Below are 20,661 nucleotides of genomic sequence, written 5' to 3' on the forward strand. Positions count from 1 at the left end.
TAAAAGGACAAACTCTTCTGGGGCTAATAAGTGGATCCAGAAATTGCCATTCTTCCATTAGACTGTGAATATATAATTTGTCTTTTCTATTGCTTCCTTAATTTTACATTTTTTGACTTCAACTTCTGTTTATATGTAAATAATGCAGTTTATTAAGCTTTCCCATTTATTTCATTTTCCTGCTTTCACATATTTTCTTCCAAACTTATATCAGAAATATTTGCGAATTCCCTTTTATTTCTTGAGTCTATGTGAATTTCTAAGAATAGTATCTTTTCAAGTGACATATATCATTTCAAGTTTTTTCTTTTATTTTACTAAAAGAATAGTTAGAAGTTGTATTACTCATATTGAATAAGCTCTACTTGGCATCTTCACTATGTAATTTAAGTAATTCACTTTATCAGGCCTTTTCTTCTATCTCATACAGAATAATAACTGAGAACCACTGACCTAGAGCAAGAGAACTAGAAAATTCTCATGTTCTAATCACCATACACACCTTACTCACTTCATAGCTTTGGGTTTTCTTTATTTTAAAAATTTAATTTATTTATTTTAATTGGAGGCTAATTACTTTACAATATTGTAGTGGTTTTTGCCATACATTCACGTGAATCAGCCCATGGGTGTACCTATGTTCCCCATCCTGCACCCCCCTCCACCTCCCTCCCCATCCCATCCCTCTGGGTCATCCCAGTGCACCAGCCCTGAGCACCCTGTCTCATGCATCGAACCTGGACTGGTGATCTATTTCACATATGATAATATACATGTTTCACTGCTATTCTCTCAAATCATCCCACACTCGCCTTCTCCCACAGAGTCCAAAAGTCTGTTCTTCACATCTGTGTCTCTTTGCCTGTCTCGCATACAGGGTTATCGTTACCATCTTTCTAAATTCCATATATATGCGCTCAGTTCAGTTCAGTCGCTCAAACGTGTCTGATTCTTTGTGACCTCATGATTCACAGCACGCCAGGACTCCCTGTCCAACACCAACTCCCGGAGTTCGTCCATCGAGTCAGTGATACCATCCAGCCATCTCATTCTCTGTCGTCCCCTTCTCCTCCTGCCCCTAATCCCTCCCAGCATTAGAGTCTTCTCTAGTGAGTCAACTCTTTGCATGAGGTGGCCAAAGTACTGGAGTTTCAGCTTCAGCATCATTCCCTCCAAAGAAATCCCAGGGCTGATCTCCTTCAGAATGGACTGGTTGGATCTCCTTGCAGTCCAAGGGACTCTCAAGAGTCTTCTCCAACACCACAGTTCAAAAGCATCAATTCTTCAGCGCTCAGCCTTCTTCACAGTCCAACTCTCAGATCCATACATGACCACAGGAAAAACCATAGCCTTGACTAGACGAACCTTTGTTGGCAAAGTAATGTCTCTGCTTTTGAATATGCTATCTAGGTTGAGTATACTGTATTTGTGTTTTTCTTTCTGGCTTACTTCACTCACTCTGTATAATAGGCGCCAGTTTCACCCACCTCATTAGAACTGATTCAAATGTATTTTTTTTTAATTTTATTTTATTTTTAAACTTTACATAATTGTATTAGTTTTGCCAAATATCGAAATGAATCCACCACAGGTAGACATGTGTTCCCCATCCTGAACCCTCCTCCCTCCTCCCTCCCCATACCATCCCTCTGGGTCGTCCCAGTGCACTAGCCCCAAGCATCCAGTATCGTGCATCGAACCTGGACTGGCAACTCGTTTCTTACATGATATTTTACATGTTTCAATGTCATTCTACCAAATCTTCCCACCCTCTCCCTCTCCCACAGAGTCCATAAGACTGTTCTATACATCAGTGTCTCTTTTGCTGTCTCATACACCGGGTTATTGTTACCATCTTTCTAAATTCCATATATATGCGTTAATATACTGTATTTATGTTTTTCCTTCTGGCTTACTTCACTCTGTATAATAGGCTCCAGTTTCATCCACCTCATTAGAACTGATTCAAATGTATTCTTTTTAATGGCTGAGTAATACTCCATTGTGTATATGTACCACTGCTTTCTTATCCATTCATCTGCTGATGGACATCTAGGTTGCTTCCATGTCCTGGCTATTATAAACAGTGCTGCAATGAACATTGGGGTACACGTGTTTCTTTCCCTTCTGGTTTCCTCAGTGTGTATGCCCAGCAGTGGGACTGCTGGATCATAAGGCAGTTCTATTTCCAGTTTTTTAAGGAATCTCCACACTGTTCTCCATAGTGGCTGTACTAGTTTGCCTTCCCACCAACAGTGTAAGAGGGTTCCCTTTTCTCCACACCCTCTCCAGCATTTATTGCTTGTAGAATTTTGGATCGCAGCCATTCTGACTGGTGTGAAATGGTACCTCATAGTAGATTATTTTTAATGGCTGAGTAATACTCCATTGTGTATACGTACCACAGCTTTCTTATTCATTCATCTGCTACTGGACATCTAGGTTGCTTCCATGTCCTGGCTATTATAAACAGTGCTGCAATGAACATTGGAGTACACATGCCTCTTTCAAGTCTGGCTTCCTCAGTGTGTATGCCTAGCAGTGGCATTGCTGGGTCATAAGGCAGTTCTATTTCCAGTTTTTTAAGGAATCTCCACACTGTTCTCCATAGTGGCTGTACTATTTTGCATTCCCACCCACAGTGTAAGAGGGTTCCCTTTTCTCCACACCCTCTCCAGCATATATTGTTTGTAGATTTTTGGATAGCAGCCATTCTGACAGGAGTGAGATGATACCTCATAGTGGTTTTGATTTGCATTTCCCTAATAATCAGTTTAATCATCTCACCCTTCTGAACCACAGTTTTGCAATATTAGAATGAAGCTTATAATTGTACATCCTCATAAGATGCTCTGTTGCAAAGTAACAAATGAGACAACAGATATAAGATGCTAAGCTCAGTCCATGGTGCATTAAAAGATCCATGTGGATCTCTTATCATTACCAAGTTTTTTATGATTAAAGGATTAAACCCTAGCTTTTACTTGTGTTAAAACAGAAAACACCTAATTGATGTGTCAAAAGTGTTTTGAAGTCAGGGATTATTTTACCTATGGTTTCATAGCAAAGGAACACAGCTCTATCCATTATGGAGGAGGAAATAATATTTTTTCCGGAGATCTCAAGAGCTGCATTCCCCATCACAAGATAGTGCTTTTGGAACCAAGGGACCTAGTCCAGACAGGTTCCTCAGACTTAGATTTGGAGGACACTTTGACTCAGGGTTGCAAAATGTGTCACTGTTAGAACTCTGGGATACAGGAGTGTTCATGGAGTAGTAATAAGAATTGGATACACTTGACTTCTAACCTGGTCTCCTGGGAATTACCAATCAGCTGAAAAAATTCCATTCTGTCCAGACAAGTTCCCCTGAGGAAATGATGTGTTTGAAGATTGAGGTAATAGTGGAAAATGTGCTGAACATGTATAATGAGCAGATAAAGCAAATACACAGAGCTATAAATATCTCCACTGCTGCAGTGTCTGAGTAGCTCCACCTTGAGCTGAACAGGGCATGGTTTTGCATTTGGATTCTTAAGTATGGTTCAGAGACCCACGCTTCACTCTTTCCTTCTTTCTTGTCTGAATTCAGAGCTTCAGTCTCCACCATCAACCCTTCAGGAGGAATTTGGACTTCCACACAGAGACCTTCCTCTCAGACTTCCTATCTGGGTGAGTCTGAAAGCCCAGCAGGAGAAAGTCAGAGAGGATGAAACCCAAAAACATTTACTTGAGGTCACCTGAAAGCCCAAACTGCTGGTCCAGAGCCAAGGTTGTCTTAATAATTTATAATCAATTTGTTTCATATGTAAAAAAGACAAGTGCCTATTGCATTCAGCAATTCAAGAATTGTTGATAATTATGTGATGGGGATGAAAACCTAGTTAGGGTAGACTCAAGAAGAAATGTCAGGCACAGTGGTGTCAGTAAACTTTGAACATTTCCAAGGAGATTTGCAGTTTGAGAGAGTAGGGAAACATACTATTTGGTCAAGAATGACTTGCAGTGAAGTGATGACATTTTATGTATTTATTTTTGATTTTTGAGATGGGGTATATTTGAGCATGTTCTATATTCATAAAGAAGATCCAGATCAATGGAATAGCTACTACCCAGAAGCTTACAGTTCTTAAGACACATTTCATAGAATCTTTTCTCACATTGAGTATTAACTTGAAAAAATTGAATTTAGTATACAGAGTCACATTATGCTAAAAGGCTTAATTTTGCGTTAAGTTTGTTACCTGGGAGGCTGAATATATTTGGGGGGGTGATTAGTCATTTGCTTCTCTATTACATATTATCTATGCACATTGTTTCATATACTGGCATATGAGTGTTATTGTTCCTTTCTTTTTTGCTCTATCATTTCCTCTGTAATTTTATTCATACCTCTATGAAGGCAACAGAATGTATAAAACACGTGAGGTCTCTGATGATCTGGATCTAGCATTTTAATGGAGAAATATTTCAGAATAAAATAAATGCATATTTTGCAAAGTGTCATCAGATACAAATCACATGAAGGAAGGGATAGGTTCTGTGGTGTTTATAGGATTTTGTAGGGTATATTATGAGGAGTTTATCACAGGTGGGACAAGTCTCAGAAACAGAAGTAGAGTGTGACCAAGGGGTTTGCCACCAAAAAAAAAAAAATCAAAGCACTGGAATAACAAAAATGCCACTTAAGAAAAGTGATAGGGGACTTATGTACTGGCTCAATAGTGAAGAATCCACCTGCCAGTGTAGGAGACATGGCCCAATCCCTGATCCAGGAAGATCCCACATGCTGTGGAGCAACTAGGCCTGTGTACCACAACTATTGAGCCCTTGATCTAGAGCGCAGGAGGTGCAACTACTCAAGCCCACACACCCTAGAGCCTGGACTCTGCAACGGGAAGTCACAGTAATGAGAAAGCCACACCACAACCAGAGAGTAGCCCCTGCTCCTTGCATCTAGAGAAAAGTCCACACAGCAATGTAGACCCAACACAACCAAAGTTAAATAAATAAAATCTTTTTTAAAAAGAAAGAAAAGCAATAGAAGGGAAAGTCTCATTCACTACTGGACCATATGAAAATAAGTGTGGACAAACACACAGGAATAAATATGGAATAAAGAATTGACCGAGGGCCTGATGTGGACACTGTAGTGAGGCACTGGAGGGATAGAAGTGCAGTCAGTGTGTGGGCCCTTGAGTCTGAGGTCACGTCAGCCCCACACTGCCATCTGCTCCTTCTGCAATCTGCTCTTGCCTTGGCCTCTATTTATACTGCTTCTCCCTTGGCAGGGACTGGTCTCTTATAAATGTCTTCTTGCATTTATTGCAGTGGGTAAGAAACTTTTTTGACTCTGTCCCAGCTAAGACTTGCCTTTTACATGTGATCCAACCATACCTGCATGCATGGGCATGAGCATACACAAACACAGTCATCTGAACAAAGAGAATCAGAAAAATACTACTGCATATGATGCAGTCTGACAGTTTAATTTTGCATTTAATTTTTTCTACCCTATTTTATTCTTACAAACTACATAGTCTGAACCTCTAATAGGCGTGAATCTCAGAATATGGGAAACGTTTCTCCAGCATGTCTTTGAAAACTCTGTTAATGTTTCCCTGGACTTTTTTGGAGATTTCTATGAGAACATGTCTTTTTCATTCCTTCATGCAGTATGTATTTATTCAGATACTGCTCACAACTAAACAAAATCTAAGGGGTTGAAGAGTATGGCACTTATAGTCTAGCAGAGAATAACAGATGCAGAATTAATTAAAAGCTCATAATGATAATCCTGTATCTAAATCACTGTAAATGAAATTCCCTGTTTTCTGTACAAATTTTTAAAAAAGAGGAGAATTCATGAAAGAAATGATCTGAAAAAGAAGTCTGAAAAAAGAAGATGGTGTTTTGGAGATCGGGAGGGGTGAAAATTCCAAATAGAGTTGTTGATTCTCTAAGGAGGTTCATATCAGCTCTGAGTCTTGAGCCTGTGGCATCAAGTGAAGCTGTGACTCAAGTTGAATATTCATGAGATTGATGTGAGTGAAGGCAGCACGAGGGTGAAGTGGTGGTTCAGTCACGGAGAGTCAAGGCTAGGATTTGAAGCTGTGGAATTTGGGGCTCGTTTCACAGTGGGGAGTCACAGGGAGAGAAGGAAGTCAGGGAGTTGGTTGTTTTGAAGCACAGCTGTTCCCTCTGACTAGCACACACTTCTACCCAGAGAGACTCATGTCTCCTTTTTTCTCTTTCTTGAAGTCTCTGATCAAATGTTTTCCAGGCTACCTGAACACCGAGTAAAAAATAATACCCTCATCAACTCTCTTCTTTATATTTGATCTATTTTCCTTTACAGCACTTGTCAACATATGATCATTTGTATGAGTTTTAAAATTTTTTCCTTATATGTTTTCTCCACCATTGAACTACATGATCTGTTGTCTCTCAGCACCCTCTCCTCTTTCTCCAGAATTCTATAGGTTGTAAATTTGTATTCCCTCGAATGCATGACAAAATCCCTCATTACGAATGTAGAATACTTGACTATTGGGGGAAAAAGCTGACTATAAGACAGGCTTTCCTATTTGGAGATGGCACAGGAGATTGGCTTGAAGGGGAACTTTCTATACAAAGTCAAGAATATTTTTTGAATACAAAATATAAATGTTAGAGTTCACCTATGTTTGCAATGCAAATTTTTGAAAAACTAGTCATGCTATTTTTTGTTTCCAGGAAGTCATTTGCACCACATGGAACACAGGAATGAGACACCAATTTCAGAATTTATTCTCCTGGGATTATCAAATGAACCAGAACTGCAACCCCTCATATTTGGACTTTTCCTCTCCATGTACCTAATCACTGTGATTGGAAACCTGCTCATCATGCTGGCTGTCAGCTCAGACTCCCACCTCCACACCCCCATGTACTTCTTCCTCTCCAATCTGTCCTTTGTAGACATCTGCTTTATCTCCACCACCATCCCAAAGATGTTGAAGAACATAAGGACACAGAACAAAGTAATAACCTATGAAGGCTGCATCATCCAGATGCATTTTTTCATACTTTTTGCAACATTGGATGTGTTCCTCTTGACCGTGATGGCTTATGACCGCTTTGTGGCCATCTGCCACCCACTCCACTACACAGTCATCATGAAACCCCGGGTCTGTGGACTGCTGGTTCTGCTGACCTGGATCATGAGTGCTCTGAATTCCTTGATACAAAGCATAATGGTGTTGTGGCTGGCTTTCTGTACAGACTTGGAAATCCCCCACTTTTTCTGTGAAGTTAATCAAGTGGTTCAACTTGCTTGTTCTGACACTTTTCTTAATGACCTGTTGATGTATTTTGTAACTGGGGTGTATGGTGGCATTTCCCTCACTGGAATTCTTTACTCATATTCTAAGGTAGTTTCCTCTATACTAGGAATTTCATCTGCTCGGGGGAAGTATAAAGCATTTTCCACCTGTGCCTCTCACCTCTCAGTTGTCTCTTTATTCTATTGTACAGTCCTGGGTGTATATCTTAGCTCTGCTGCTACTCACAGCTCACAATCAATTGCTGTTTTCTCGGTGATGTACACTGTGGTCACACCCATGCTGAACCCCTTCATCTACAGTCTGAGGAATAAAGACATAAAGAGGGCTTTGAAAAGGATCATTGGGATGGCAGCTATATAAAGACCAGTTTTATTGGGGCTGAAGAAATGCCTGTGATTTTAGGGCTCAAAACCTCAGAGCCCAATTCTTTGATGAGGTTGCTGAAGTAGAACTTGATCCTTCTATTTACTTCCCCAAATTTCCATTTCTTTGAATTCAAGGCCTCTACATTTTATTATCAAATGAAATTATATACTGGGGAACTGTACCAACTTCTATTGTTCTCCCCATGAATGTGTAGTCAGCTGTAAATCTATTATGTTTCTAAGTGATGTTGAGTAAGGATACCATGCTCTTCTGTCTTGAATTGGTTTATGGTTATTTCTGTATCTATGCTGATCTCCTATTTACAGAAAAAAAAAATAAGTTTATCATGTGAATTACTTATATTTAATTTCAGCATATCTATATCCATAAATGACGTTTGACTTCCTTCCCAGTTAGAAGACAACTCTCACCCATGTTAAGTGAGAATCACCTGCCTAGGCCCTAGATTTTACCCTTAGCCATTCACCATCGGATTCTTTTCCATTTAATTAAATTATTGGAATATAATTACACAAATAAACTGCATATTTAAAGTGTACAGTTTGGGGGGCTTCCCTGATGGTCCAGTGATTAAAAATCTGCCTTCCAATGCAAGGGACACAGGTTCAATCCTTGGTCCGGGAACTAAGATCCCACATGCCACAGGGCAACTAAGCCCCTGCACCTCAACTAGAGAGCCCACATGCCACAGCTAGAGAAAAGCCTGCACACCATAGTGAAGAACCTGTGGAGTCTAAATAAGTAAATAAATAAAAAGTGTATGATTTAATGAAATAAACAAGCTATCCAAAACTGAGAACATAATGCCTATTTCTCTTTGTGTTTAATTTGACAGTGCACATAGCTTTACATGCTTTATTATGTAATTGTGAAAAAAATTTAAGCTTCCTGAGCCTGTTTCCTTGTTTATGAAGGTGTTGTGAAATACTAAACAAAACTTCATATGGATGCTATGAGAAACAAATGGAATGTGTGGATGTTTCTTTTTTAATCCAAAGAAAACAGCTAAGGGCTAAAGTTCATTTCTGTGTGTATGCATTTTTTTCTTTCAAATAAACACTGTACTACACATGTGTGCATGCACACAGACATCTTTTCTGTGGAAAGTAAATGAGAGAAACTGGGAAAGAATGGAAATGAAAATAAAGAACATTGGAATTAATATAAAATAAAAATATAGAAATATAGACACAAAATTTTAAAGTGAAATGAGTAACCTCAATTTGATGTGAATTACTTTTCCTACCTCAATGTCGCAAAAGAATCACAGGCAGCCAGTTGACATTTACATCTATAAAATGAACAATTCATTGTATCAGTTAATGAGGCAGAATATCTTCAAATTGATTTAGTATGTTTTTTACTTAATATGGGCTTTTATTTACTTAATATGGGTTTTTGACATAACATGCCCTTACTCAAGCTAAGCTAATGAATGGAGAAGATTAAATTTTATTCTTGCAAACAAATTTTATTAAATAAGTGTCTACATTAGACTTCCAGTCCAATTGCAAAATACTTCCATGCTAGTTGCTTAAATAAACACATTTATTCTCTTGGATGCAAGAAGCCTAAAATGAGTCTTGTTGGGCTAATATAAACTATTTGGGTGACAGTTCAATATGTCAGCATAGAAAAAAACAGAAAGGGCTCAAATAAATCAGAAATGAAAGAGGAAAAATTAAAATTAATATCACAGAAATGCAAAGGACCACAAGAGACTACTATGAATATTTATACTAACAAATTGAACAACCTAGAAGAAACAGAAACATTCCTACAAAACAAACATTTTCCCAAGAGGAAATTATGAAGAAACAGAAAATATGAATACACTAGTTACTAGTACAGATATTGAATCAGTAACCAAAAATCTCACAACAAACAAAAGTCCAGGACCAGAAGCTTCACTGATAAATTCTAATAAACATTAAAGATTTAGTATCTATCTTCCAAAAACTTTCAAAAAAATCAAAGAGGAAAAATGCTTCCAAACTCACTTTACAAGGCCAGCATTACCTTGATTCAAAACCAGACAAGGGCAATAAAAGAATAAAGAATTGTAGACCAATATCCTTGATGAACACACATGCAAAAATCTTTGAAAAAATATTAACAAATAAGTTAAAAAATATATCTAATGGATCATACATCAAGATCAAGTGGGACTCACTTCAAGGATGCAAGAATGGTTAAACATCCTCAAATCAGTCAAATGATACACCAAATTAACTAAAAGAAGGATAAATATCATATGATAATTTCAATGTGCTGTGCTAAGTCGCTTCAGTCATGTCCATCTCTTTGTGACCCCATGGACTGTAGCCCACCAGATTCCTTTGTCCATGGGACTTTCCAGGCAAGCACACTGGAGTGGGTTATCATTTCCTCTTCCAGGGGATCTTCCCAATCCAGGGACTGAAACTTTATGTCTCCTGGATTGGCAGGCGGGTTCTTTACTACTAGCGCCACCTGGAAAGCCCAATCATTTCAACAGATGCAGAAAAATCATTTGACAAAATTCAATGTTTAAGGGGACAACAGAGGATGAGATGGCTGGATGGCATCACTGACTCGATGGACATGAGTCTGAGTGAACTCTGGGAGTTGGTGATGGACAGGGAGGCCTGGCGTGCTGTGATTCATGGGGTCGCAAAGAGTCGGACATGACTGAGCGACAGAACTGAACTGAATGTTTGTTTATGATAAAAGCCCTCAACAGAGTGGGTACAGAGGAAGCATACCACCACATAATATAGGCTATATATACAAGTCCACAGATGACATTATACCCAGTGCTGAGAAGATGAAAACCTTTCCTCTAAGATCAAAAAAAAAAAAAAAAAGAAAAGAATGCTCACGCAGGCCACTTTCATTCAACATAGTATTGGAAATCCTAGCCTCCGTAATTAGACAATAAAATGCAATAAAAGAGTCCAAATTAGAAAGGAAGAAGTAAAACTGTCACTATTTCACTTTTAACTTTCATGCATTGGAGAAGGAAATGGCAACCCATTCCAGTGTTCTTGCCTGGAGAATCACAGGGACGGGGGAGCCTGGTGGGCTGCCATCTATGGGGTCACACAGAGTAGGACACAACTGAAGTGACTTAGCAGCAGCAGCAGCAGCAGCAGCATTTACAGATAAAATGATACTATATATATATTTAAAAATTCTAACAAAGAACTTTTTGAACTAATAAATAAATTTCATGAAACTATGAGATACAAAATCAACATACAGATACCTCTCAAGTTTCTAGACTCTAATAATGAATTATCAGAAAAAGAAATGTAGAAAAGAATCCCATTTAAAACTACATAAAAAATAAAATAACTTGGCACAATTTATGAAAGAGGGAAAAGACTTATACACTGAAATCTAGAAAACGTGGAGGAAAGAAATTGAAGAAGTCACAAATAAATGGAAATATACCTTAAGTTCATGGATTGAAATCATTAATATTCTTAAAATGACCTAGATATTTTTCCAAAAAGGCATACAAGTGGCAAACAGACACATAAACAGGTGTTTCAACAGCATTAATTACCAGGAAAATGCAAATCAAAACAGAAAGAAATCATGTCACATTCTTTAGAATGGCTATTATAAGAAAGATGAGAGCCTGAGAGCCTATTCATTCTGTAACTGAAAGATTTTACTACACTCTCCCTATTATCCCCACCCCCTACAACTTTTCTATGTAGTTACAAATATTTAGTCACACAGTCGTGCCCAACTCTTTGTGACCCCTTAGCGAAGAAGGCAATGGCATTCCACTCCAGCACTCTTGCCTGGAAAGTCCCATGGATGGAATAGCCTGGAAGGCTGCAGTCCATAGGATCGCTAAGGGTGGGACATGACTGAGCAACTTCACTTTCACTTTTCACTTTTATGCATTGGAGAAGGAAATGGCAACCCACTTCAGTGTTCTTGCCAGGAGAATCCCAGGGACGGGGCATCCTGGTGGGCTACTGACTATGCGGTCGCACAGAGTCGGACATGACTGAAGTGACTCAGCAGCAGCAACGGAATATAGCCTCCAAGGGCTTCTGTACATGGGATTCTCAGGGCAAGAATACTGTAGTGGGTTGCCTTTCCCTTCTCCAGGGGATCTTCCTGACTCAGGGGTCGAACCTGAGTCTCCCACAATGCAGGTGGATTCTTTACCATCTAAGCCACCAGGGAAGCCCAGAGTTACAAGTATACCACCTGACATTTTTTTCTTTTATTTTTCTTTTCTTTTATTTTTAACTTTACTATATTGTATTGGTTTTGCCATATATCAACATGAATCCACCACAGGTATACATGTGTTCCCCATCTTGAACCCTCCTCCCTTCTTCCTCCCCATACCATGCCTCGGGGTCGTCCCAGTGTATCAGCCCCAAGCATCCAGTATTGTGCATCGAACCTGGACTGGCAACTCGTTTCATATATGATATTATACATGTTTCAATGCCATTCTCCCAAATCATCCCATCCTCTCCCTCTCCCATAGAGTCCAAAAGACTGTTATATACATCAGTGTCTCTTTTGCTGTATCATATACAGGGTTATTGTTACCACCTTTCTAAATTCCATATATATGCATTAGTAATCTGTATTGGTGTTTTTCTTTCTGGCTTACTTCACTCTGTATAATCGGCTCCAGTTTCATTCACCGTATTAGAACTGATTGAAATATATTCTTTTTAATGGCTGAGTAATGCTCCATTGTGTATATGTACCACTGCTTTCTTATCCATTCATCTACTGGTGGACATCTAGGTTGCTTCCATGTCCTGGCTATTATAAACAGTGCTGTGATGAACATTGGGGTACACGTGTCTCTTTCAATTCTGGTTTCCTCAGTGTGTATGCCCAGCAGTGGGAAAGCTGGGTCATAAGGCAGTTCTATTTCCAGTTTGTTAAGGAATCTCCACACTGTTCTCCATAGTGGCTATACTAGTTTGCATTCCCACCAACAGTGTAAGAGGGCTCCCTTTTCTCCACACCCTCTCCAGCATTTTTGCTTGTATAATTTTGGATCACAGCCATTCTGACTGGTGTGAAATGGTACCTCATAGTGGTTTTGATTTGCATTTCTCTGATAATGAGTGATGTTGAGCATCTTTTCATGTGTTTGACATTTTTTCTTATTGGAGGTTAATTGCTTTACAATGTTGTGGTGGTCTCTGCCATACTTTAATGTGAATAAGTCATAATTATATATATATATATATATATATATATATATATATACATATATATTTATATCCATAAATGTATATACATATATTTATTATACCCTTCCTCTTGAGTCTCCCTCCCACTCCCCCCTTCCACCTGTCTAGGTCATCACAGAGCGCGAGGCTGGTCTCTCTGTGTTACACAGAAGCTTCCCGCTAGTTGTCTATTTTACACATGATAGTGTTTATATATCAGTGCTGTTTTTTCAGTGGGTCCTATCCTCTCCTTCCCCCACAGTGCCCACAAGTCTGTTCTTTAACCTATATCCATATTTCTTCTCTCTAAATAGGTTCATCAGTACTATTTTTTATAGATTCCATGTACATGCATTAATAAATGATATTTGTTTTTCTCTTTCTGACTTACTTCACTCTGTATAACTGGCTGTATGTTCATCCACCCCACTACAACTGACTCAATGCTTTCCTTTTTATAGCTGAGCTATATTCCATTGCATATATGTACCATATCTTCTTTTTCCATTCATCTGGGTAGTCTAATATTAATCTAAATTTATCTGCATACACACACACGCACACCCCATAATATCATACAGAAAACCCAAATGAACTTTTTGGCCAACCAAATAAATCATGATGACTATTTTGACAACACTGCATTATACAATTGAAATTTGCTAAGACAGTAGCATATTTGCCATCCCTTCATGGTGAATAGATGGAGAAACAGTGGAAACAGTGGCAGACTTTATTTTGGGGGGCTTCAAAATCACTGCAGATGGTGATTTCAGCCACAAAATTAAAAGATGCTTACTCCTTGGAAGGAAAGTTATAACCAACCTGGACAGCATATTAAAAAGCAGAGGCATTACTTTGCCAAAAAAGGTCCATCTAGTCAAGGGTATGGTTTTTCCAGTAGTCATGTATGGATGTGAGAATTGGACTATAAAGAAAGCTGAGCAGCAAAGTATTGATACTTTTGAACTGAGAGCTTCTTGGACTACAAGGAGATCCAACCAGTCCATCCTAAAGGAAATGAGCCCTGAATATTCATTGGAAGGACTGATGTTGAAGTTGAAACTCCAATACTTTGGCCACTTGATGCAAAGAGTTGACTCATTTGAAAAAACCCTGAGGCTGGGAAAGATTGAAAATGGAAGAAGGGGATGACAGAGGATGAGATGGTTGGATGGCATCACCGACTTAATGGACATGAGTTTGAGTAAACTCCAGGAATTGGTGATGAACAGGGAGGCCTGGCGTGCTGCAGTTCATGGGGTAGGAAAGAGTCAGACATGACTCAGTGACTGAACTGAACTGAAGAGAGTAGAACTTAAATTTTCTCACACATACACACACACAAAAAAATAAGATAAGTGTGTAAAGTAATCAGTGTGTAAGTTAAAGGAGAATTCCTTTCACAAAGTATACATAAATCAAATCATCATGATGTACACTTCAAGTATCTTATGATTATAAATATTAACTATACCTTAATAAAACTAATTTTTTAAAGCTTCTTAAAAAATGAAAAAGGAGAAATAACAAATGTTGGTGAGGATGTGGAGAAAAGGAAACCCTAGTGCACTGTTGGTAGAAATATGAATGTGTACAGCCATTATGGAGAGCAGTATAGAGATTCCTCAAAAATTATAAATAGAACTACTATATTATCTAGCTATTCAACTTCTGGGTATTTCTCTAAATAAAATGAGAGCAGTAATTTGAAAAGATATATGCAACCCTATTTCATTGCAGCATTATTTACATGGACGAAGACATGAAAGCTACCTACATGTCCATTGATGGATGAATGGATAATGATGTGAAATACACACACACACACACACACACAGTGGCATAGTACTCAGCCATAAAAAATAAAAATCTGGCCATTTGTGACAATGTGGATGGAACTTCCAGGTATTATGCCATACTAAATAAGCCAGACAGAGAAAGATAAATACAAGTATGATTTCACTTGCACATGAAATCTAAAAAACAAAACAAATAAAAAATGGACCAAAACTTATAGATGCAAAGAACGGATTGATGTTTATCAGAGAGGAAGCAGATTGGGGTAGTTCGGCAAACTGGGTGAAGGCAGTCAATTGTAATATGACACATATTAGCTGGCTTGTTATGCTGATTGCGCTTCCAGGTGATTCAGCGGTAAAGAATCTGTCTGACAAGCAGGAAACACAGATTCCATCCCTGGGTCAGAAGGATCCCCTAGAGGAGGAAATGGCAACACACTCCAATATTCTTGCCTGGGAAAATCCATGGGCAGAGGAGCCTGGCGCACTGCAGTCCATGGGGTCACAAAGAGTTGACATGACTTAGCCACTAAACAACATTCTGCCTACTATACAGTCATTTTTGTAAGTGTATCATTTTGTATCATTCAAGAACCCTTCTATAAAAGAAACAGACACAGAATTAACCACAGCCTCTGAAATGAGTGAATACACTATTTCTTCAAAGTTAAATGCCAAGACACATTTTGGGGAAGAAGACCTAAAACTATCTACAACTAATTGTATCATGGGATCACAGCCTTGCTACTCAAAGAGTGTCCACAGACCGGGACCTGTAGACTCAGCATCATCCAGCAGCTTGTTAGAAATGCAGTCTTTGGACCCACCAGGACCTGCTGAATTAGATTCTGAATTTGTAGTAGGATTGTTGTTGATTTCTAATGAAGTTAGCAAAGGACTGACTTAGAATAACTTTGCTATCCTTTATTGTTGCCATTTGAGGAAGCATGCTATTCTGGGGATGCTTTCCCACAGATTTTAGATGTTTGGCAGCATCATTTCAGGTGTTGTCAAACATCCCAGGGGAAAATCCTCTATGATTCAGAACTACTGATGTACAGTTTGGAAACTAGACACACCCTGACAGGTTTACAATCAAGGACCATCAAATACTCAGATATTAACTTTGGCCATATCATTAAACTCCTCCAAGCTCCATTTCTGCATGGAGAATGGAGTTCTTAAATGTACTTCCTCACAGATGAAACATCTGTAAGAATTCAGTCAAGCAATTCTTATCAGGCACTAAGATCAAGCTTTAGCACAAAATATCTAGTATATTTACTATCATCAACAAATATTTTTAATGGAGAATTACATGAAATCTCAGAACTAGAGATGTAAGTATGAAGTTCCTAAATGTTATGCAAAAGTGTCATGAAGACAACATATGTAGTGCCCCAAGGTAGATCAACAAAAGAACTCAGTTCTTTCCCTTATTGAAAAAGAGAATAAAAATTTCCTGGAGATTTAGAGTCTGTATCTCCATCATAAATCAAAACTTTGGAGATACAAGAGACCGAATTCAGATACTCAGTCTTAGACTTGGAGAAAACTTCAACTCAGGGTTGAAACAAGGTGCTAGGAGATTTAGAGATCTGAAAGGAAGGAAATTTTAGGGAGAAGGAATTAAAAAACAAGAAGAAAAAAAAATGGATTCTCTTGACTTCTATCCTGATCCCTTGTGAATAAAGAATCTTTAGGGAAAATTTCCTTCCTTCTTGACCAGGTTTCCACAGGGGAATTATGTGCTTAGAGGTTGAAATAACAAGAAATGTGCCTAATGAGCAGGTCGAGGGACCTATAAACACTAACATCTGCAGTCTCTCAGTGTGTGTAATCTTGAGCTGGATGGACACTTTATTTCCTTTGTTTGGAGTCCTAATCCTGATTGGGGTTGGGGGTGGGCTGTAGCTTCATCCCTTCCTGCTGTTTTGTCTGGGGACAGAGACTCCGTCTCCATCATTAGCCTTCCAGAGAAGAATTCAGACTCCCCCTCAGAGACTTTCCTCTTAGAGTTCCCCCATCCAGGTGAGTCTCCAATCTAGATGATGGTACATGAGAAGGTCAGAAAGAAAAGAAGCCAGTTCAACTCAGCCCAGAGGCAAAAGATCGCTGTGTCTGTTTGTTTGCTTGATTAATTAAAGTATATGTGTCAGTAGCTAGGTAATATTTCACAGTGTGGTTATGCTACTCACACTTTTGATGAATGGCCTTTCATACTCTTTATCATTAAAGTGCTATTTCATTCATGCCACAGAAATATGTTGAGATTTTAAGTTCACATTGTTGTTCACATCAAGAAGGATTTTTCCCATGCAGAAGATTCTGAGCAATGTCCAGGAACATTTTGACTGTCTCACTGGAGAGAGTTGAGTGGAGGCCACAGAGGCTCTCAGCATCTTTCAACGCACAGGACAAACAGAGCAACAGAGACTGATCTGACTGGGAATGTCAGTAGTGTTGAGACTCAGAAAATTTGAGTTAGAGAATATCTGCACGATAACATTTATAGCTGTCTTCAGGTTGTTTCCCAAATCTGTGACTTTAGTTTTCTGGCAGCAAAATTAGCAACACTTCTTTTGCTACTGGTTTAAAAGTTCAAACCCCAAGCAGTGTGACAGGTCTTTACACTTATTTCTCAGGCTAATGGTTATGCAAGACATTTTTTTGTTTTCATAAACTATGGCTCAGCTTCAGCAAACTTTACATATTTGATCCTCATTTTGACTTGCCTGTTATTACTATGTCATATATCATTTATCCAGTTTTCTCCAGTTATCAGCATTTCAAAAAATTTTATGGCAGAACCATTGCAATATTGTAAAGTAACTAGCCTCCAATTAAAATAAATAAATTTATGGACTATTATTTCTCAATTGACTTTTGGAGGATATTTTCATGATAAAATATTTATTTTATTTCAAAATATCTATCTTCCGACTTCTGAGTTTTTTGGTTTACATTTTGCCACAAGTAAATTTTACGTATACTTTTCTAAAATGTTCATCTGAAATGTATTGGTCACTTTACACTAACATTGTAATACCTCATTTTTTGTAAAATGAGTGAGCTAGGACACCAACTTCATAATCTTTCAGATAACTAGTCATTCATGATTGATCTTTTTTTTTTGGTAAGTATTTGTTTAATTTTTTTTTTTTTTTTTTTTTTTACTTTTCATTAAATGGTAGCTGCTTTACAGTATTGCTTTGGTGTCCGTTAAACATCAACATGAATCAGCTTCAGGCCAGATCTTATTTGACAATATAATCTTTTGCAAGTAAATGGAAACATGACCTTGCCATTTGCTAAATGTTCAAAAGTATTATGACTTAATTCCTGATCATTCAAAAATAAAAAATGGAACATCCACTATGTGCCAGGAAGTCCTCGGTACATTACACGTTATATTCTCTTCTAACAGGCCTTTGCTGCATTAAATATCAGCACATATTCATGCCATTAAATTATTGCTATTTTATATCACATTTCATTTAGTCTGGTTCTTCATTCAATTTTTCTCACTACAGTTTTTAGAAACTTTCACTCTAACCTGGTTACAGTTCAGTTCAGTTCATTTCAGTTGCTTAGTCGTGTCTGACTCTTTGCAACCCCATGAATCACAGCACGCCAGGCCTCCCTGTCCATCACCAACTCCTGGAGTCCACCCAAACCCATGTCCATTGAGTTGGTGATGCCATCCAACCATCTCATCCTCTGTCATCCCCTTTTCCTCCTGCCCTCAATCTTTCCCAGCATGAGGGTCATTTCAAATGAGTCAACTATTCACATCAGGTGGTTAAAGAATTGGACTTTCAGTTCCAACATCAGTCCTTCCAATAAATATTCAGGACTGATTTCCTTTAGGATGGACTGGTTGGATCTCCTTGCAGTCCAAGGGACTCTCAAGAGTCTTCTCCAACACCACAGTTCAAAAGCATCAATTATTCAGTGTTCACCTTTCTTTATAGTCCAACTCTCACATTCATAAAGGACTACTGGAAAAACCATAGCCTTGACTAGACGGACCTTTGTTGACAAAGTAATGTCTCTGCTTTTGAATATGCTATCTAGGTTGGTTATAACTTTCCTTCCAAGGAGTGTCTTTAAATTTCAAGGCTGCAGTCACCATCTGCAGTGATTTTGGGACCAGAAAAATAAAGTCTGACACTGTTTCCACTGTTTTCCCATCTATTTGCCATGAAGTGATGGGACCATATGCCATGATCTTAGTTTTCTGAATGTTAAGCTTTAAGCCAACTTTTTCACTCTCCTCTTTCACTTTCATCAAGAGACTCTTTAGTTCTTCACTTTCTGCCATAAGGGTGGTGTCAGCTCCATATCTGAGGTTATTGATATTTCTCCCAGTAATCTTGATTCCAGCTTGTGCTTCCTCCAGCCTAGCATTTCTCATGATGTACTCTGCATATAAGTTAAATAAGCAGGGTGACAATATACAGCCTTGACATACTATCCCTTATTCTTTCATTATATAGCTTTTCACACTCTTCTGTGTTTTTCTGGATAAGCATATATTCATATACCTTTCTGAAAAGTACAAAAGTGAACAAAGCAGGTAAAGTCCTTGCCTTTTTGGGTCACACAGTCTAACAATAAGGTCAGAGTACAATGAAATAAATGTGTCATGATGTAATGTCCTCAGACTTAATTATATGAAGGCAGTTATTCAGCATAAAAATACAGAATTGTCATGGTGTAGGACACCATGGGTTTACAAAGCATGGCCCAAGGAGGCCTCTGCAATTTGGATGAAGTTCAGAACAAGGATCAGAGTATGCCCATTGGGTTTCTCAAAACCCAAAGTCCAAGAACAGCTAAGGAAAGATGCTACATGAGAAAAGTGAGAAAGGAGCTAACCTCATCCCTTACCAGACCATACAAAAACTAACTGGTCAAGTAATTATGAAACGGGCCCAGGAGAAACAAGTTTTCTATGGCTTGATATTAAAAATGCCCAGTTTTGTTATACTTTGTATATTTTGTTTTATGAGGTGTTGGTTTATCCCTTTACTCATTTTCTCTTAGGGGAAACAATAAGTAAAATGTCTTTTGATATCTTTTGACATCATAGAGGTATCACTACTGTTGTCTTTCAGACAAGTTCATTTTGGATCTCTTATTATTTTTCTGGGCATCAAAGGAAAATAATTAAGGTTGGAATGCTGCCAGAACCAAGGAAGATTATTCTTTCTCACAGGCTCTCAGGGATCAACTGACCTTATTAAGATATTTTTCTCATCATTACTCTCTCTCTCTCCCTCCCTCCTTCCCTCTCTTTGCTCTCTGTTTATTGAAAAGGCAATTTAATGTTTGTTTAAATACACAAAATGGCCATCTCAGTGTGGAACCCCAGGTTTATTTGTCCATAGGAAACTTGAGAATTGGAATTTCAGGGAATCACTTCTATGTTATATAGTGTAAGGTTCATTGATCTGCCCAGCTTGGGTTGCACACATTCCTAGTGTACTCAGTAATGCTGCAGCTGAGAAAGAAATGAAAATAACATAGTGAAGAAAGACACAGTGTGTTCTGTGTCTGTTTGCTATTGGTGGGGTGTCAGAAATTTTCAGAACAAGGGTACCAGTTCTCTTATATTCCAAGATGACTCTTGGTAGTGGGGCCTGAATTCAATCAAGGGAGGTACTAAAGAGGTGGGCTGTTTCAATTCACAGGATCCCTTTGCAACAAGATTAATAAATGGTAAGATATAGTACAGAACAGGAAGTCCCTTGCCCTGGGATTTCAGCAGTAGCCGAGAGACCACGTCCCTCCTCAACAAGTGTGACACCATCTTTCATCACTCTTTGTCGTCGTCATTCACTTGCAGCACTGGCTTTACTTTCTTTGACTTGAGCCCTGGAAACAAGCACATTCCTCACGGCCTTTCACTGGACATTTCCTCTGCCAGGGACATAC

The 20,661-nt window shown here is 38.5% G+C and overlaps 1 protein-coding gene across 1 annotated transcript; it reads left to right on the plus strand.

Annotated features, from left to right (window-relative positions):
• On the plus strand, nucleotides 6,753–7,685 carry OR7A79 (olfactory receptor family 7 subfamily A member 79). The gene has a single exon (NM_001390825.1). It carries the CDS (start codon nucleotides 6,753–6,755, stop codon nucleotides 7,683–7,685), a length of 933 nt encoding a protein of 310 aa, NP_001377754.1.
• Nucleotides 7,686–20,661: the final 12,976 nt, after the last annotated feature.

The sequence above is a fragment of the Bos taurus genome, chromosome 7 (assembly GCF_002263795.3).
Source record: "Bos taurus isolate L1 Dominette 01449 registration number 42190680 breed Hereford chromosome 7, ARS-UCD2.0, whole genome shotgun sequence".
NCBI lineage: Eukaryota > Metazoa > Chordata > Mammalia > Artiodactyla > Bovidae > Bos > Bos taurus.